The following is a 21957-nucleotide window of genomic DNA, read 5'->3' as shown; positions in this document are numbered from 1 at the left end:
GGTCCTTTATTTATATACAGAAAGAAGTGTTATTTACATATTTTCAAATGTATTTATTTATTTATTAACATTAGTTGACCAGGAAAGTCCACTGGGTCAGGAACCCATTTTCAATGGAGGCCCGAGGAGAAAAGCTCCACAGTTATAAAATGTTACACAGTTATTAATATACAAAGCAAACAGTGCAGAAACAGTACAAAAAGAGACACTGTTATAAGATATAAGACAGTTATTAATATATAAGAGAACATGAAAAAAGAAACAGTGCAAAGATCAAGTTATGCAAAGGGCTGCTAACATATAAACATTCTAATTACATAAAAACTTATTTACATTTATTCCATCCATATCAGAGTAATCAATGACCCTAGTATGATTTAATACATATTATAAAATAGTGAATTCAGAGAAGTGTGTCATACTGCTTGCAGATGAGATATCAGATAGATCTGAGTACCTTACATTATTGAAGATAAGGGGGGGGTAGGTTTACACTGTATTTCACAGGTACAATTTGGAATGTTTAAAAAGTAGGTTTTTAATGCTGTTTCAAAGACCACTAATGTGTCAAGCTGAGTGATAGATGTGGGGATATTTAGAAATGTACAAATATATAGATATACAAATCTATTTACATATATTCATAATTTCCTTTACAATCATACAAAATTTTCATCACTATTAGACCCGTAATAAGTTTTCCATAATCACCATCTGATTTTGTTTAATATTGTTGTTAAAGTCCATTTACCATTAAACATAATTTCATTCATTCTTTCATTCCATATAACAAATGATCTATTCTTGTAACGTAGTTTTTTACTTTTCTTATAATATCCATATTTAATCATATCCACAGTTATTTTATCCATTTCTTTTATATTTTCAAAAAAAATGTCTTTAGTTTTCCCCATGACTTACATAGTCTTACATTTCAAAAGCATTCTTGGCCAAATTTCCCCTAGAAAAGAGATTAGCCACTAGCTTAGTAAAACTTATCCAGTCAACAAAGGAAAAAAAAATAGAAATAAAATTAATACAATTATTTATGGGCCAAGGAACAGCATTGATCCTACTCTACCATTTTCAGGTTCGGTCTGGAGATGCAGTTAATCAGCAATCAGATCAAAAATGTGTATAGGTTATATCCACAGTGTTACTTACTGTCAACCTTTCTTGCAATCCACATGTAGAACTGGATCACATTAATCTAACAGGGTCTGTCTTAGGATAACAGGAACTGGATCACATTAATCTAACAGGGTCTGTCTCAGGATAACAGGAACTGGATCACTTTAATCTAACAGGGTCTGTCTTAGGATAACAGGAACTGGATCACATTAATCTAACAGGGTCTGTCTTAGGATAACAGGAACTGGATCACATTAATCTAGCAGTGCCTGTCTTAGGATAACAGGACCTAGTTGCTATGAACAGGCTGAGACCCATTTAGCAACTCATGTTGCAACGGGAAACTCATACATCTTGAGAAAAGTACCACTTTCATAATTTTGCCTACTGCTCAAATTATCTGTATTTTTCTGGTTTGTTCCTCATTTTTTATTTCTAGTTGTTTGAAAATCCTTTATTGTATAGTACATAGCTTCACTTATTAACTATGTGAACTAGTTTTCATTTTTCAGCATTGTGTACTTTTCCGTATATATTAATTTTTTTAGTTTAAAAATGTTAAAAAGGGATTTTGTTCCCAGAACTTGGTTGAATCATTGTTTACATGTTGCAAGTAACTGTATTTTAGCTAAGCCCATCTTTTGAAGATGTATATATCCCCACTAAAGCTTACAAACATGTTGAGCCATGTAAGATACCTTTGTGAGTAGCTGATTTGGACACCTCCGAAAGGACATTGTAATAGTAATGGAGGCTGAGGCAAAACTACAGAGGACTAGTGAGGCTGTCTGTGGCAGTAATGTAGGCCGAGATCTTTGGGTGATGACTTCAAGGAGTAATTATTTGAAATGTTTAATATGAAAGAGGGCAGTGATATGCTCTTGTGCAAACAGCTCTGCTCTCATACTCTAGAATCTGGACCATGCAACTGTGACCCATGGGTCTGATCTCCCCTAGAGGTAATTGAAAGAGTAACTGCCATTCCAGGTGTCTTCCAGTGTATTTAGCCTTTTCAATTGGCCTGGTACTCTGATGACCCAGGTCTTCATCAAAGCTAAGATTATCTTGCTCAATGATGGACAAGCCTAGGCACTAGTTGGCAGCTCTGATTTTATTTGTTCTTTACCGCAGCCTGTGATTTGAACTGACATTTGCCGGAATAACACAACAAAACTACATTAGCTGTTATCCTGCTTTACAATGATGAGAGCTGCAAAACATTCTGATAAGATTATAATTTGCTTTCTCATTCTTCTTACATTCTTTCAGCTGTTCCTGACAAGCTGGAAATAACAAATAAGAAAGAGGACCTAGTTGTGACAGCACATGCTACACCCCTAGAGGTAAGTGGACACTGGTTACGTTGTATAATGTTGAGGAAGGCAACATCAGTCTGGCCTGGACCAGAGCTATAGTGAAAGTGTAAAGTAAATGGTTGGATACTGCAAGTAGCATGTTACAGACAGTATTTTATATTGTACTTCTTAGGACTTGTATGTGTCTTTGGCTCAATGTAAACATTTGCAAAATGCCCTCAGAACCCAGAAACATCCATTTCCAGAGATTTTCCTACAATACTGACTTGCAATGTTCTCCCGTTCGATTCTCGGCTTGGCTTGGGAGTGCCTTCTGTGTGGAGTTTGCATGTCCTCCCCGCGGTTGGGTAGCATTCAAAAGACATGTGTACGTAAATGGGTGTGCCTTCGTTGAAGGTTGGGTGTTGAGCTGGCACCTTAGCGTTTCATAAAAATCTACTGCCAATCATTAGCAGACCGGAGTTCCGCTGTGGCGACTCCTTACTGGGAAAAAGCCGAAAGACAAACAACAACAACAACTGAACATGCAGTGTTGCTGTTCATAACTGTAAAAACTGTACGAATGCATAATTCTAGAATTATTTCAAGAGCTACAAAAACTACCCACACATATATCCCCCACACGCATAATGCGTGCATCCCTTCTTGTAATATAGCCTTCCAAACTGAATGTCAAACCACAGTTTAGATTTAAAATACGTCTCAGCATTATAACTACCCCTTCAGAAGAAATACTGTTATAATGCTTGATTACTTTACTTGCAGCAGTGCATGCTATACATTTGTTTTGTAAAGTCTTAGTGAAAAATAGTAACTTTGTCATAAAGGAATTCTTGAAACTGCTTGAAATTCTTTAATATCAATGCTCAAATGTACATTTAACAATATACATTTTATTCTATACTGTAAGCAGTTTGTGATACCTGTAACCATCTTAAAACATTGTCTTATAAGTCTAAAAAGTTGCTGATGTAGTCCATGCACATTTTTGTCTCAGGGACTGGGGTCATGAATTTTACATTAAGGTGAGCTTAATGCAATGTGTCTGCACAGAAAAAAATAATCATATGATAGTATCTGTGCCAATATGGAGACTGCTAAGAGATAACCTGTGCCTGCAATACAAGGCATCCTCTGACCCAGTACTGATGAAATTACTGCACATCAGCAAGTCAAATGGCACATTTGAATATCTGCTTGACAAGCAAAAACAAAATAATTATGGAATTGAGCAGACATGCAACAACAGGAATGACTAGCTTGATGGAAACTCTTGTAAATAGTTATTTTCTCTGTTTATTTATGATTTTTTTCTTACTTTTAAATATGTATGTACATTTCTGATTACAAATTTTGTAGTGATTATGTTTTAGTAGTCAGACTGGCGATCTAAACCTTTTCTGCACCAACAACAGAATGGTTTGAAGGGACAGGTACATCTTGCAGAGGATGCCGCTGCTCTGGAACAGACTACCCATGCACATAAAACAAACATAATTCCTGTCCATATTCAGGCACAATTTGGATCTAAGAATGGAAAACAGAAGATTTTCCACAAGACTGACCCCGTACTACTAATGGACAGAGGCAGCTCCTAAATGCTTTAACCCATGCATGGACCCCCTCAAATTATCTATGGTATGATTCAAGTTATTCTCATTAGGGGTAATATATAATTATCGACCAAGGGATGGGTAAGGCCAATCTCTAACTTAATGGGACTGGTTAATTTGAGCACAAAACGGGAAATTAGCTAGGCTTAAAATGTCCCAAAACGACAGCTAAATTGGTATTTACCTATGAACCTACAATGTGCAGTGTTTTATTCAGAATATTTCTTATTATATGCATGCTTTGTATGCACCTTGTCTATTCAACACTAAGTACACACTCTTTCCTTGTATGCTGTAACTTAACTTTAATTGCAATTTATACAGCAGTTGTCATAAAACTGAAATATTTCATGCAAAGGTGTTCATCAGTCTGAAATGGTTCTGTAGAAAATATTCTGTTTTACAAGTTCCATTTTATGCACTGTTATGAAAGTCATATTACTTGTTTTGCCAGTTAGTGTGTTTGTATTTTTTTCATTAGTTTTTGAAATCATTTGGCTGCAACCTTTGTAATCGATTTATTTGCAACTTGTCTTTTAGTTTGATATCATGAAACTGCTGGGACCAGTTAATGGCTGAAAATAGTCTCTGGACGACTGGACAAGTCCACCGACTAGTTTAACAAATGAATTGCAACCAAGACAGTAATGCTCATTTGCCATTTGTAAGAAGGCTGAACTGTGTATGTATGTGTGTGTGTATATGTATATATATATATATATATATATATATATATATATATATATATATATATATATATATATATAAAATATATATACATTTTAGATCCATACTGTTGCTCGAAATCACGTTTACTCGAAAGGTAAACGGCCGAGCACACTTTCGTGAAAGTGCATTTCTACCAAAAATGCACTTTCGTGAAAGAGAAGTAAATAAAAAAAACGGCAACTGAGCCATGGGGGCTGTTGCTTAGATCACAGTACAGTGGGGTAAGGGAATATTCACTTTTCCCCACTGTAGTGTGATCTTGGAGTGAGAATATAAAAGTAGGGGGTGTAGGGGGCTTGCCGCCCTGCATAAACATGATGACTGTTAATTTTTGTTTTTTATGTTTTTTTTTTGTTTGTTTCTCTTTCGTGTGCATTTTCAGTAGAAATTCACTTTCACGAAAGTGTGCGTGACCGTTTACGTTTTGAGTAAACGTGATTTTGAGCAATAGGGGAGCGCTACAGAATCCTGAAATCCCAAAATCCTGAAAACTCAAAATCCTGAAAACACACAGGATACCAACACTTACTATATTCCAGCACAAGTACATGCAGAAACATATTATCCTTCAACTATACGCAAGGGGGAAAGCCCCCCTGCACTCTCATGTGGGGGGCTGGGCCCCCCACACCCCCTGCTACTTAAATATAACAACTCTGAGATTGCACTTAGTGCACTGTACTGAAGTGTGGGGGGTGCAGGGGGCTTCCCTCCCTTTTTATATTTGGAGAAGACTAATATGGTTTGTGTTTTATTTGTTTCTGTATGTACTTGTGCTGGAATATAGTAAGTGTTGGTATCCTGTGTGTTTTCAGGATTTTGAGTTTTCAGTATTTGGGCTTTCAGGATTTTGGTCTTCAGGATTCTATAGCACTACTATATATATACATATATATATATATATATATATATATATATATATATATATATATATATATATATGCTATCAAAATCTCGAATGTTGTTACAAAATCTGTTCAGAACAGATTTCACTTAGTCAAAATGTCGAATCTGCTGAACGAATTCAGCAGATTCGACAACTTCAACGAATGTAAAACATGATGTCCACATAGGAGCTCAGATTATGTTGAACTCCTGCACTTCACATCGCCCCTGCACCCCCCACCCCCCCCTGCTAACTATATATTGCAACTCAGAGGTAATCGCACTACAGTGAGGAAAGGGATCAGTGTCCCATTCCAGACTGTACCGTGATCTCTAGCCCATAGATAGAGTTCATATCAGTGAATGCACAGTGGCATTTGCTGATATGAACTGTCGATGGTCAGCAACACAGCAATCGACCATCTGCAGTGAATCTGCATTCGGGATTTTGATAGTAAACCATATATATATTTATTGTATACACACACACATTATATAAATCTACAGAAGGAGGGAGGTGCATTAAGTACTTGGCAACTTATTGTATAATGGTATACTGAAAGTCACAAAGTCACACTACTGAATTGAAAATCCCAGAATATCAAAATGTTGAAACTTTGCAATACTGAATTCAGAATACCTACCAATAATGTACATGTACTCAATACATCCATTGTGCCAGTAAACAAATATCACTCCCCTGTTACTGAAACTTAGAAACAAGCACTAATGTTGGACTTGTGGAGGTGGGGTCGGGAGGAAGGGGGTGTCCAAGTAGCATATAAAATAATGATTAAATCCTAGAAGGTGCATCAGTAGGAAATAATTATGGTGGATCAGTATATGTGCAATGATGAAAGGACACATGTGAGGAAGTCAGCAGAAGGAAATATAGCCAGTGGCTCAATCTCTAACAAATGGTAGTTCTGTGGTTTCTTCAAGGTAAGAGCTAAACAGCACCCACAAACTTATAACTGAGCCACGGCTGATCAAAGTTACTAGACTTCCTTAGAAGGGACTCCGCTCAAGGGAAAAGTGGCATAGCAGAGGCAAACCTGAATTTGAGACACAACTGTTAGGATCACAAAGGAATGGCTGAGACGGGCACAACTTTCAGAGTCCATCCTGGAGGGTTTGATGGAAGTTGATAAACATGCTGCTGATTCTTAAGGGCAGGACAAGTCTTTAAACTAGGATAATGGGTTATTCTGAAGAGAGTGATCTCCTTATAAGGGAAGGGGGGTATTGGGGTAAGTGGTACAGCAGCTGGTAGTCCCGGTGTTAGCAGTCTGGCAATTCAAGCCAAAGAATATGCTATTCTAGTTTCAGGCCATGTTGGTACAAAGTGCACCAGGATGCTGCTTATGCAAACTTTCTGTTGGTCAAACATTGGAAAGAACATGAGGGAGCACAACAAGGCATGGGAACAGAGCCAGGAGGTTAACAATGCAGTACATAAACCAAGGATGTTTTATTGCTTTTCTCTCTTTTTGAAGAAACATTTCAAAAGGTATCTATGGACATAGTAGGGTCTAATAGTAGTGAAAGTACAACAGGTAAGAAGTGTATATTTATTCCCACTTTATTTTTAGTTTGCTTTTTCCAACATTTGATTATCAGCTGTTCCCAGTGTCTCTTCTCATCCATTGTGTCTATACAGAACCCAGCTATCCTTGCCTGGACTTCTTTAAACAATTTTTGGAACCACTGAGGCATCCTAGAGAACTGCTACACTGTTGACAAGACCATTTTCCCTAAAGCCCTTACTCTGTCTCTTCCACATGCGTGTATTGTCCAAAGGGTTGGCTTGTGATCGGCATTTTGATGCATCATCCACATGCATCTCAGCTAATACCATGCCCTGCCTCACTTGTAGTTTTTGTGCCCAACCACATGCCCCTCCCAACCTTCCCTTAGGACAAAAGAGCTGACATAAGCTACTCAACACCATCATCCTGTCATGGTCCTCTAGTACCCAAATTGCTAATGGACCTCAAGTTATCTGGGCTTTATCCCATGGTGGGAAGGAATCCAGGGAGGTAAGAGGTATGTATTGCTTGGTTGTGGGAGAATATGCTACTAGGCACCCTGAGGCAGTGGCTATGTCTTGTTTCGAAGCACAAAAATTAGCAAATGTTCCATTACAAACGTTTAGTAGGTTGGACTTTCCTGGAGAGATATTGACAGAGGTTCTAATGTCCTGTCAGACCTGCTGCCCTGTTTGTAGAAGTGTTGTGGGGTAAAGCAGTTAAAGACTAATCCTTATGATCCATGAGGAAGTGGTCTGGTGGATTGTTTACCTACTCATGAAATCAGAGTAGTTTAAGCAGGAGTAGTACAAGTACCTGCTCCATCCTTCTTTGCATAGCGAGAGAGAGAGATGTCCCAAGATTGCTTTGTTTTTCAACATTTGAACTATTCTGTAGTCATGTTATGAGATGCTCCTTGATTCAGTGCGTGACAGTTGGGAGGGAAAAAGTGATTCCCGTAAGGAGTCTGCTTTGGATAATCTGTTAAATTTCAGAAACAAACTTATGAATATCATGGGGGTTAACACAAGAACACCTGGCAAATGTACAGCAGCAAATAAAGGTCTGATATGGCACAGTTAGAACCCAGGAATACATATTTGGGTGAAGGCTGGTGTTGCTTCTTCCTGCTTGATAGAGTAAGGTGCAGGTAGAATGGGGGAGTTTCTTCAATCCTGTGAGAAAAGAGATGGGTATTAACTACAAAAAGTTGTTAGGCAGGAGGAGAAACAAACTATACCATGTTAACATGATGAAATGGTACCATAAGAGAAAGAGACAGAGCGTTAGAGAGAGAAGTAGACTAAGAGAGAGAGGGGTGAGTGATATGAATGAAGAGCCACCCCTGGCACTGTTTAATCAATTAGCGTACTAAAATTATTTGTGTTTCATGAAAAAACATCCAAAACAAGAGAGTTAATTCCCCAGAATGTGGATAGTGTTACTAACTTTGTTTTATCATGCAATAAGCAATAATACATTTTTCTAATACCTGCTTTATGATATGCACATTCTTTGGGGAGCCAAGGCCTACTCTTATACACAACAGGCATAAGGCAAGGAACTATTTAGGTTGAGGCCCTACATGCACTCTCAGATACATGCATATGGTGAGGAAATGTAGGAGACTGTGAAAGAAAATAGTAAAGACAAAATACCCAGTAAGACAAACTCATGAATTCAACTTTTTATTTAAAATATGATTATATTTCAGAAAGACAATCATTCTTCCTTGCTAAAGCAGTACATAATGTTATCACAGCCATTCATATACACATTTCCAGTTACACCCAGTCATAAACAAATGGTTGTTTGTGACTACTGTAACTGTAAATGTGACAGATATACAAGTTAAAGCTTTTATTCGTTAGTCCCTTGTATTGGGTATTTTGTATGTAATTTTCTTTGGTGGTTTGCCAATGTTCATGTTTTCAGTAATTTAGAGCATTGTCAGTTCATCTAACAGCATATCATTTGAACATGGAAAGATACAATCTACCCAGTGCAAACCAACATGAACACTTGGACAGCAAGCAGACTGTGCTATAAAAATTGTGTGATCTTTTTATTTCACACTGTCTCAGATTTTTGCTGTGTTGCAGAGAGAGCTCACAGAAACTGCAGAAGTGCATGTATACATATGCATATATCCCCATTATTACCCCAAATATTTAAATATATTTATGTAGAACGCAGTTTACCCTTACGCTGTCCTCATACCTTGTTATCGTGTATTGTGTTTAAAATAATTTACATAAACTTGCAAAAACTGAAAAATACTAAATTACTGAAAAAAGACAAAATGTAACACAAGGTATACATCAATGAAATTCTGCTATATTTTTGTGATGAATGTTGTGATTAACAACATTTTTTGAGGTAAGTAAATTTAACAATAGATGGTCCTGCTTAGGGTTAATTATTCTGTGAAAGAAGTTTGCATGTTTACATTTCAGATTATTTGTTGAAGTGAAACTGTTTAGATGTCCAGAGTGATGACCGCTACTGTGCAAACTGAGTTGTTAGACATTATTGTACTCTAAATCAGTAGAGCTGTGGTGAAAATGCTTACTTTTTTCTAGGGAAAACAATTTCTGTTAACATGTCATTTGTTTTTATTAGTACAATTTAAAAACAAAGTTTAAATAAAATAAAAAAAAAAATAAAATAAATAAAAATTTATGTACATCTAAAGAATCCTGACATAGTTAAAGATACATCATTTTTTGTATTAGTGGCTATTTTTAAGTTCATATTCAGTTTTGAGCTTCCAAATTGTCCCTTAAGCTTTTTACTAGTTAGTGTGCTCTTAAAGTAGGTAGAGTGAGATTTTTATAAACGTTAATTTCTTTATCTTATAAGTAAGTTATTTCTATGGGTATTCCACAGTAATGGTTGTTTTTTCACATCTGATTGTAATTGATCTGGACAGGGACTGTGTTATGTAGGTGGGATTACAAGTCAGAGACATAGGTAGTGGTTTTAGCAACAATGACAGCCATTAGAAGTAGTTTGCTGAGGAATTTATTTAAGTAATCAAGTAAATGAAGAATGTTTGCGTTTCAGAATTCCGTAACATTGGGTTATTAGTAGGAGAAGTCAGCAGTTTCTAATAGGATGGTTAGCTGTTTGTACAAAGGAGTTAGCATCTGTAATGTTAAGGAAGTGTTGGGCATGCTGAACACCGACAATGCAGGTCAACCAGTTTATTGATCGATAATTGAATCCCCCAGTAGAAAGGTATTGGTTAAATGAGGATTTCAGCTAAGGGTTGAAGATAGCTGTCATGTTCAGAAGGGGACATATTGTATGTGCAATATCTAGCTATGGAGTGGTACATAAATTTGTTTAGGGCAAGATGGACATCTAGAAGTTCAAATTAGGTGTCTTGAGGTATTTGTTATAAAGTGATGATTTCCTTGACAAACCTGATTCTTCTCCACAATTGCTCTGTGAACACACGTGCTAACCCCATAGACTAATGGAAAAACAAGAACATTCCAGATGAAGTGGGGACCCCTTGGGGACTTCATCTGTTGGTCCTATATAAACTGTGAAGGGGTGTGCGTGCATATATGTGCATGTATGTGCATAGGTGTGGAAACCATTTGAAAGGTTTGGACATGCATGAAAAAGTCCCATGATATGGAGATTGAATGGCCAAAAAAATAGACTTGCATATCCCAAGACCTAGATTGACATTTTTTTGACATTTGACAATTGACATTTGACACTGACATTTTTTTTAATAAATTCTTCCCTGCTCAATAAAGCTTGTGACTGTTTCTTGTTGTCTTCCATACCAGCCAAACAATGATACTAAAAACCCAAACGACACAAGAACCAAAAAATAAAAACACTTGCTGGTATGCGATTGGTACAATTGACTGCACAGCTCGAACAGAGAATATAAGTGAAGATGCAATCCACATGAATAGCTCAAAAGGATGATTTATTTAAAATCCACACAACAAAGTTAAAATCTGGTTAAGCGCTTTCATCTGTGATACAGACTTCATCATTACCAGATGAACCACTTCCACACCATCATTTAGTAAATTACAGACAGAAGTATTATCTCTCAAGTCCGAGGTTTCTAGGCTTATTGAGCTAGTGGGATGGACGTTGACATCTCCTAAGCCATTAGAGGGGCAGGATGAGAGCGCACTTCTTCAGTTAAGCGTACGCCCATCCCGACCGGCATTGACATTAGCACGCAGATAGACATTCCCAATGGACAAGCGTGCCATACTGATGGTGAAGTTTTTTCTTTGCAGGACATACCTACCATGAATTACAGGAAAGCTAATATGAGCCAAGTGTTGGAGAATGAATTTACTTTTGATTTCAGTTTATTTCATGTACGAAATGAAGCGGAACGTTTGGGAGCAAGACCCAAACGACCTAATGCTATCAAAACTTATTCTGCTGCTACTGGGACATGAATTGATCAACCAAAAGGTACTGTGGCTAATAAAATTGTTTCTAGTCCTTTTGGAAACAATAATAATACTAACATTAATAAAATTAATGGTCATATGTTTAATGGCCCAAGTAGGGCATTTAGTCAACATGACAATGATTGTCTTGACATTTTTTTGAGGGACGAATATGAGTTTGGCAAGAATGATGTACAATATTACAGCCAAGAGGAAGGGAGACATTATGGTCTTCAAAAGGGATCTATCAAAGATTCTATTAACATGTTGGGAAAGAAATTATTAACTATTACGAATGTCAAGATTGATAATGCATATTTAGCCAAATGTATTTCATTGCAAATAGTACCTAAAGGCCTTAGATTTTTCAAATTACCGATGGGTCTGGAGTACAATATAGGTACTATCAACGAATTTAATACATTGTTTGACAATTTTGGATTTGATTATATGAATATGCTTATTAAGTTGAATGATGAAAAATTGTCTGTATTGGTCCGTGAAGTTGAAAAATTGAACCAGGACATAGTGAATGATAGATCTTTTATACAGTGGAAATATTTTTATGACAAGCAGTTTAATAATACTGAACAGAAGGCTAAAGGAATATATACTAGGAAAAGTAGAAAAATACAGCGGGATGTTGAGCAATACCATGATAATAGGGCCTACATTTGGCCACAGGATAGATCTGCGACCGGCATAGTAAGACATTATAGGAACAGAGGTAGACAAATTGACAAGGATACTAATTTTCAGGGGGCAGATTTTATCCGGCTGCAAAACATTAATTGATACAGCGAATGAAGAGAGATTGTCAACTAATCAAGCCTTAACAATTGCAATATCCAATATTTCTATTTATGCTACCGCTAATGATTGTCATGACAATTTTCAATACATAGAATATGAAGACAGTAATAGTAAAATACAATCTGAAACTATCATTCACTCTTTTAATGAATTTAATGTTTTCAATTATACTGATATGAATATCACATGAGTTTTTCACGTTATTTAGTAAAGGAATGAAATTTATTCCAACTATGAGTTTCCAATTAGTGAATACCATTAAGGAAATAAAACTTTTTTGCAGGAGACTCAATTTTGCCATGCAATTTAGACAACAAAATAATATACATGGGTCGATAGCCCAGTATGAACTTAAAAGGAAAAGCACATTTATTCCTATATCCAATAATCAGGTAGTCAATTTTGAGAAAATGGTGTGTCAAGATATATATGAATTCAATAAAAATATCAAGATAAAAGATATTTGTAAGTATGACATTAGAGATAATTTGACTGAGGGTGAACGTCAATGTCTCAATCAATTTATTAGTAACAAGGACATCAGATTAATGAAACCCGATAAAGGGGGCGGAATAGTGATATTTAATACATTTGATTATATTAATGAAATGTACAATATTTTGTATTCATCAGGCAATTATGTAGTAGTATCATTAAATAAGATCAATATAGGGTATAAAAGAATCAACCTGTCATTAGAAGAATATTTTATTGATCATAGAATTATTAGTGACATTTATCAATATTTAAAAGTTGAATATCCGATTCTGACTACCATCATAGGCATTCTTAAAGTACACAAGTGTATTACACAACCTCCATTTAGACCTATTGTTTCAGGAACAAGATCAAAAACATATCCTTTGGTAGTGGCCATAGATAGATGGGTTAAGCCGGGTTATGATAATATTACACATATGATCAAAGATTCATGAACTTTTTTGAGTCAGCTTATGCCAGATATTTGGAATAAAGAACTTATATTTATCACTATAGACGTAGTGGACTTATTTTCATGCATCCCCAAGGATATTGGATTGGAGTATTTCAGTAACGGTTTGAGAAAGGTTTCCAATATGGATTGGGACCATATTTGTCTAATTACAGACATTATGGGACTAGTTTTGGACCATAATTATATTTACTTCCAAGGTGAATATTTCAGACAAACCAGAGGTGTGGCCATGGGAGCCTCATGTGCTCCCGTTTTTGCCAACATCGTCATGTTAGAATGGGAAACGGAATTTCTCTTTAAAAGCAAATTTTATCCAAATATAGCATACTACACACGATATCTGGATGATTTGTTTATCTTATGGAAGGGTCCCAAGGAGATGATTAACTCCTTCATAGAATACATCAATGGCACCACTTATTTTTTTAAATTCACTCACAACATCAGTGAGAGTGGTACTGCTTATTTAGACACTTATATTAGTCATTCGGATAGGGGGTTCACATCTCAAATATATAGGAAGAAAACTTTCTCAAATGATTACATAGAATTTAATAGTTACCATCCCCCTCATGTTTTTAAAAATGTCTTTAAGGGGCAATGTATTAGGGCAGCCCACATGTCATCAACTAGGGAAGTTATGAATACTGAAAACTGATCAAATAAGTAATATGTTTAGGAAGCGAGGCTACCCCTCAGCCCTATTGTCATATGCAGCAAATTACGTTAAAAAAGAATGGGGCAATAAATATTTACCCTTATTGGGTAAGCCATTAATGGATACTAGAAATAATAATAAATCAAAGGAGCTACATATGACAGATGTTTTTAGTAATCGTGTTTGTGTGTTGATGTACACACCATATACACAATATATTAGAAATATATTAAGACAGCATTGGAATTTGATTACGGTAAATGATGACACGGCTTCGATTTTAGGTAGACATCCTTGTTTTGTATATAAGACCGCACCCAATATTAAAAAATTATTAGAGAAAGCTTCTAATTCTAATGCTACACATACTACAAAGAAAGTGTTGGGAACAAAAAGATGTGGATCTTGCAAACAATGTTATGGCATCAATGAGGTGGATAGTATTAAGTTAGGAGACGTCAATAAGACTTTAGTTAAATGCAAAGCAGGCAATTGCAGTACCAAACAAGTTGTATACATTGCTACGTGTAATGCCTGCAGTGCATTTTATATAGGTAAGACAGAGAGGCACTTCAGGAAACGAATTTATGAGCATGCTTACAAGATTAAAGTTAAAGATAAAAATAATGCACTTTATAAACATATTTACATGCATGATGATTCACACTTTTTTAAATTTGCGATAATAGATCAGGTTGAAACAATGGCCTATGGGGGAAATTGGAAAGCACTATTAGCTATGAAAGAGAGCAAATGGCAGATATTGACATATGCCATCAGATCACCTGGCATCAATGAATTTATTAGTATTAAGCCATTCCTCATTATGACATAGTTTTTGTTTCATATTAGATAGAGTAACATTTTTATTAATTTATCAATTTATATTCAATATTTTATAGTATTTTATAGTATTCTAAGATTGTTATTATTGAAGTATATTAATTCACAAACATTAGAGTACCGTAGATTACATAGAGTGTTGCAGCAAAGCATAATTTGTTTATGAATCTATTAAGCCAATGTCTCTTTAACGTTTTTTTCTTTTGCGTTTTGTGGCGCCAAAAATTGTATTTAAATGATGGTGTGGAAGTAGTTCATCTGGTACTGATGAAGTCTGTATCACAGATGAAAGCGCTTAACCGGATTTTAACTTTGTTGTGTGGATTTTAAATAAATCTTCCTTTTGAGCCATTTGTGTGGATAGCATCTTCATTTATATTCTCTGTTCGAGCTGTGCAGTCAATTGTACCAATCGCATACCAGCAAGTGTTTTTATTTAAGACTTTTACTTGTCATGGTTATAAATCTCTGGGGATGTTCTACTGAGTGACATGCTTGGATTTATACATACAAAAGGGGGCTTTGTATTTAGTGATGGCTCAGATAAGGGAAAAACTACAGTGGTAAGATTAATTTCTTTGAATTCTTTAATAATTAGTGACAAAATCTTCATATCACGGTTAAACTTAAAATGTTGAAACTACTGATTTACTAAACTGACAGACTAGAAGTTGAACCCTCATGTATTTAAAGTACAAGGAATTTGCACATGTAAAGACTGCTCTTATTTATATACTATAGTCTGCCATCTTTTTTTTAAAATGTCACAGAGGGGCAGTCAAAATTTTGTGCCAAAATCAGGGATATCCTTGCGAACCAGGGGCACTTGAGAGGTATGCCAAGGATCTCTTTTGTATCAGCTGAGGGTGAATTTTCCCATTTTTCTAATAAGCTGTATCATGCCTGGATGGTCTAAATCATGTATCAGTATCAGATAATCATTGAGTGGGGCACATTTTGTGGTGGCCTATATACAGTCACAGTGGGCCATGACCATGGGAGAAGGCAGGAGCGGCCCTAGGTCAACTGGTGCCCTAGGCAAAAAGGATCCACGGCGTCCCCCACCACACTACCTGGTGCCCCCATCCTGGTCTACCTACACCAAATAAATACTGGAAAAGTGTCCCCGCTAGACCCGCACCCTAGGTGGCCGCCTAGTTGGCCTATGCCTAAGGCCAGCTATGGGGGAAGGATAGGACCAACAAAATAATTACCATGCTGAATGCATGAAGTAAAACATTTCACAACTTTTATTATACTAACTTGTACAGATCCATCCATCCAACCTTGTTTAGTGGGAAGGTGGGGTATCAGGCTTGGAGGAGAGACTGTCACTGTGAAATGTAAAGAGTTGCTGAACCTGTGGATATTATTTCCCTCATAAGACTAGTATATAAGCTGGGTTGCTTGAATCTTAATTCATTCTGATGAAGTTTCCATTTATGAGATGAAAGTGCTTAATAAACAGTATTGTGTGAATCTTGGACTGGTTCCTGTCTTGGTTTTACAGCTATTATACTGCATTTAATCTGGACAATGTAGCTTCTTAACTTGATGTTTCAATATTTTGTCCCAAAATTTACAGAATAATTTCTTCATGAGGATTCAAAAATGCAGTACATATCTTACATTTCACAGTTTTTTTTTTCTTGTATTCATCACAGGACTAAAGTAGTTGTGTGGGCAGGTATACTACAGACTACCACAGTAATATATCCATGCCTCATTGGAGTATTAAATATAATCTCATTCAGCTAAACATTAATATTTACATAGCCGAATAGTAGATAATTTGCTGAGACAAAGAATATTGCAGACTAGAGCAAATATTTACCTGTTGAAACATACTGAAGCATCAAGATGAATTACTGAAGACCCTTGATGGAACCAATCTTGTTTCTTTCTGACTCTATTAAATGTAAAGAACTGTCATTTGTAAAATATGTAGGTGACTGAACATCACAAAATGTTCCCATGCACTGCATGTAACTAACTACACAGACCTATTACATCCTCTATGTAGTTACAAATATTCCTGTCAAATTTGCAGCTCAGTCAATGCCAGGTTAAAACTTTGGATTATCATGAAACATGTTTTTCTAGGAGCGTTCCTGTTCTTCCTACCCTACTGTTTATATATTAGTATCATTATTCATGCTGGTTGAACTCTATGCCATCCAAAACTGGCTTGATAGAAAACAACTTATCCTGGACAGGGTTTTTAAGGAAACGGACACTAAATTTATCAAGGGCCATAAAATTACACTACATAACAGAAACCACTACTTCTCTTCTGGAGTACTGGATCAAAATTCTTGACATTATTATATAAATATTCACTCAGCATAATCTATTCTGCTAAGCAGTCACTCAATACACTGATATATAGTCGTAAATACTTTGTTGTACATATTATCGTTGGGTTGCATTATTTTATGTATTTGTTTCTTTATTTTTATCATCTATGCTTTATGTGTTCATTTATGCCATGGATGTATACCAAAGAAAAGAAAATTATAAAATGCTATAGCCCCACAAAGGTTGCAAAAATGTGATGGGTTAAAGTAATCACTTATACAAGTATCATCCGAGTTAGTAAAACAGATATACATACATTTTCTATACAGAATCAATGACAACTCACTAAATATGGACCGAGAAATCAAATACTGAAGAGTAATCATTGAAACTTAGATTTTAGTCACTATGCCACTGCTGATGCCAGAAAAAAAGCATATAATGTAGCACATCTAATACTCTAAGAACATATCCAGTAGATAGTCGGAAGTCACTGTCCTCCATTTAATATACCTCACTGATTTGGTCAGTAATCAACACAGCTAGAAAAAATACAGAGGTAAATAATTAAGATAACAGATTGACTAGAAAACATGGGTTACTCAGAAAAGACTTCAGGAACTGTTCTTACTGTCCATAATCCTCAGGACACCTGTGCTTAACAATACTAAGCCATGTCTAAGTGGATTCTGCTTGAAAACTTACACTTTGAAAATACAGCAGATTGAGACGGTACAAAATCTTATAGTCATCTGATCAAAATAAACAACAAATAGAATGACTCACAAAGCCTGAATGACTATTACTCACGGTAAGTTTTAAAGTCATTGCTCTGTCTTTACAAACAATTTTGACAAGTCTTCAAGTTATAAAAAAAATAATATACAATAATGGGACTCAAGATTCTCAAAGTCTGATGTGTATGTAAGCCTGGCACTTTAACCTATAAACTTACGATACAGTTTTAGCATTTACTCTGGGGAAGAAGAACCTATTTTCATTCATTCGTTCTTCCGTTATACAGTTTATCTGTCTCAGGATTGCAGAAGCCTATCTCTACAACCATGGAATGCAAAACAGAGAAACTAATCCTGGAGAGGTTATCATCCCATAACAGAATGTACTTAACACACGACACACAGTGTGGGCAGCTTAGAAGATAAGCAATTAATTTATGACATTTTTCAGATGTGTGAGAAAATAGGTAGAGACTTAATTGTGATGATTTTTGTTCGCTTCATTTACTACTAACCCCATAGCCATTTCTTTGCAATACACAATTCGGAAATCCAGAACAGTTTTCTTTTGTTTAAGAATACCTAAATGAGATTTTGTATTTGATCCTTTATACCACAAATAAAGATTATGAAACAAAAATGTAGTTTACATTACAACTGAGTCTAACTTAATCATTTTAGCTATTTCTTATCATTGTGTCATACATGTAGGCAACGTCTTCATTTACAGATGATGATGAACATTGTTTTATACAATTGCCATAATGCAATTCTATCCAAGTCCACATACTATACATAAAAATGCATGTTTCATTTATTTACTATTCCTTTTTATTTATATTAACCTGATTATCACGAGAGTTATCTCTTAAGGGTCTCTGTCATCAATATGAATTGCTCTTCTTTTTTCATACAAATACCAGTTAGAATGCATTTCCAATTTTGTTTACTTCTAATTAGGTCATCACTGCAAATGGATTGCTGTGTCTGGTCAACTATCCTTAGAATTAATTAATTAGTTAGTTAACTAATAATTAACGTTTCAAACTTTTCTGTTTATGATAATTTGTTCAAGAACTAGTGACAATTGATTTCTGTGTATATACCAGGTCCATCCTTTAAAGTAATTATTTCATTTAAAAAAATACACAAAAATGTTAAACTGCAAGAACTACTTGAGGTCACTAATGTTGGTATCAAACAGTAACCATATCAGTCTACAAGTACTCATTAAGCTCCTAATACTTTAGTTTTCTCACAAGACCAGCTACTTAAGACAAAATTAGTGCTTAAGGTGTGGACTGCGCTGCATTTAACCTTGAGTACTACAACTAGACAATAAAGGTGAAGGCAAGTGGTGTAATCACAGTTTAAATGTGTGAACACTAGAAGACACCAAATGTCAGCATTATTTACGCAGTAGCACTTTATCTCAACATTTTTACATCTAGGTATAGTAAGTTACATGTTCTATGTTCTTCACAAATGCACCGATAAAAGATAGTGAAATTATCTTTGTACTTCAAGTGTTGACACACGCATGCATGTTCACCACCCCCCCCCCCACACACACACACACACACAGATGTCCATCTGTTTATATCAGCAAATTGCAATTATGCAGAAGCTGGAATTCCATTGACTGTGCACATATAAATTGTTAGTGCATTCACTCTGCTTGTAGGACACTGAACTACTTTAAACAGATTGTGTGTGTGTGTGTGTGTGTGTGTGTGTGTGTGTGTGTGTGTGTGTGTGTGTGTGCGCTTCATGTCTGTGAGTGTCTGTGTGTATGTGTCCTTGAGTGTGTCCACATGTTTTGAGTATGGCTATGGGTGTGAGTGCCCTTTTTACATAGTTAAATAAGTAGATGCCAGCAGATCTATACTGATAAAAAACAGCAGTGATGTAACTAAATGCCAGTGTCTGCCTTATGAACTTTATTTGAACAGCACAGTGGTGCAGTGATAGCAAGAGGTCCACTGGTTTGATTCTTGGCTGGAGTGCCTTCTGTGCAGAGTCTGCGTGTCATGTTGGTTTTCTCCAGGTGCTCTGGTTTCCTCCCATGTTTCAAAGACATGCATCTGGAGTGGTTTTCCCTGGGCCTCCGCTGGAAATTGGCTTTGTTCCAAGTCAGACTTTCCCGGTAAACAAATGTTAAATAAGTAAATAAAAATAAATACATTTCTCAGATTCTAACAGCTAGAACAGGAAAGTTGAGAGAAAGGAACAGTATGCATTTTGATATTTATCCAGGGTTGATCCAGTGAACAGCCAAGAGGATAGCTGCCTCTTACCTGAATAATAGCCATCTGTTCTTTACACAAACGCTGTTCTTATCTCTACTCCTCATACACTTCCTGTCTGGGCTGTATTTGTTTTATTGCCATTGTTGGTAATGAACATGGGAAATCAGTCGAGAGGACAGGAGAAACATTTCATTGCTCATCATTTTATCGTCCAAGTTAATTCTCACTGCTTTTTTATTTGTTAGCTGGATTAACCAAGCTGAATAATTCTGCCTTGTTATCTAAAGCAAAGCAGGAGGCATGCTATGCTATTGTTACCACTTTTAGAGGGTTACTGCACATTTTACCTGTGACTGGGTCTTACTCCAGTAGAGTTACAGGAAGTGTTATTGGTCTGGACCCAGCTGCTGGCTGAGCAGTGAACATTCATAGGTAATTATTAGATAAGCAGTCCTGAAGACCAATAAAGACTCTAGCCTGGATTCCCAATTTCCCCAAAGTCATGCAGTAGAGAAGGCTGAAGGAATCAAACCCCATACCACAGAAAGTAGTTTGTTAACAGCTGATAGCCTTAATCCTCTGTGCCATCTGCTACAACGTAATATGTGGTGTAACTAGTAAGACACCATTTGTTCCAATGAACGTAATTTAACATGCCAGAAGATTATGTTGCAGTGAAAGAAAATCAGAGGTGCTATATCAAGAAGACTGACTGACAAACCATGAGGAGAACTGGAATCTGTTAGGGGGAGGAGGTGAAAGGGCAAAGGGCTGGTAGAAGAAGTGCATAGTAAAATTGCCACAAAATAACAGGGTAGTAGAAAAAAAATCCTTGACAACTGACAAGTTAGGACCATAGCAGTAATGTGCACAAATTAGAAAAATAACCTTGCATTCCTTTTCACTTTGAGGCCTCTTGGGAATTTTGTGATTTCCTGTGAAAAGCCTACAGCTTTTTTTCTTAGAACTTAGATGTTTAAACAATATATCACTAAATTTGTCTTTTGGCTACAAAAGCAGAGCCAGGAGTAAAAGTTGCATAAAATTTGTACTGCAATCCACTGCAGATACTCCAGACTTAGATGTGGTACTGTGTACAGCAGCATGTGGTACCGCACAGAGCAGTACACCCCAGAATATGCTTTACAGTCTGTGACATTTTAAATATCTTATAACTTTAAAATATTGCAGAATTAAAAACACTGGATTTTATACATAAAAGTTTATGATTTTTCAACAATTCTTGTGAATTTCCCTCAAAACAAAATCAACCTGGTATATTCAGAGCTTAGTTTCTTACAAGGCAGGTTGCTTGGTTCCAAAAGTCATGGTCTGCTTTAAAACCAAAACTTCACCCAACTACTGGTAACTTTTACACAAACTGCTTCTGCCTCATCTTACCTGATGTAAGGTATGAGGTGAGTGCAATAGTGAAATCCAAGAGAGCCTTAGTACATAAGGGATATGGAGACTGATGATTCCAAGGGGGCCTTAGTATGTAAGGGATACAGAGACTGATTCCAAGAGAGCCTTTGTACACAAGGGATATGGAGACTGATTCCAAGAAAGCCTTAGTCTTTTGGCTACTCCCATTAGGTGTCACCACAGCAGATTACCGATCCGCAGATTGATTAGCAGTGGACTTTTTATGGTGTCGAGTTGCCAGCCCAGCACCAAACCTTTACAGAAGGCACATACGCATGCACCTACTGCATGTCTTAAATTCATTTGACAACAGGGAGGACATGCAGACTCCACATAG

General features: G+C 36.2%; 1 protein-coding gene across 3 annotated transcripts in view; it reads left to right on the top strand.

Annotated features, from left to right (window-relative positions):
• The window catches only part of BCAM (basal cell adhesion molecule (Lutheran blood group)), a 500114-nt gene that overhangs the window by 335148 nt on the left and 143009 nt on the right, over positions 1-21957 (top strand). For all 3 annotated transcript variants that reach the window (XM_044080674.1, XM_044080675.1, XM_044080676.1), the window contains one exon: positions 2401-2474. In XM_044080674.1, the coding sequence (XP_043936609.1) occupies positions 2401-2474 (74 nt within the window). The remainder of the gene's footprint in view (positions 1-2400; positions 2475-21957) is intronic.

Source organism: Protopterus annectens, chromosome 8.part0 (assembly GCF_019279795.1).
Source record: "Protopterus annectens isolate FY-2018-M chromosome 8.part0, PAN1.0, whole genome shotgun sequence".
NCBI lineage: Eukaryota > Metazoa > Chordata > Ceratodontiformes > Protopteridae > Protopterus > Protopterus annectens.
The sequence above is the reverse complement of the archived record's forward strand: the minus strand, read 5'-3'. Positions and strand labels throughout refer to the sequence as shown.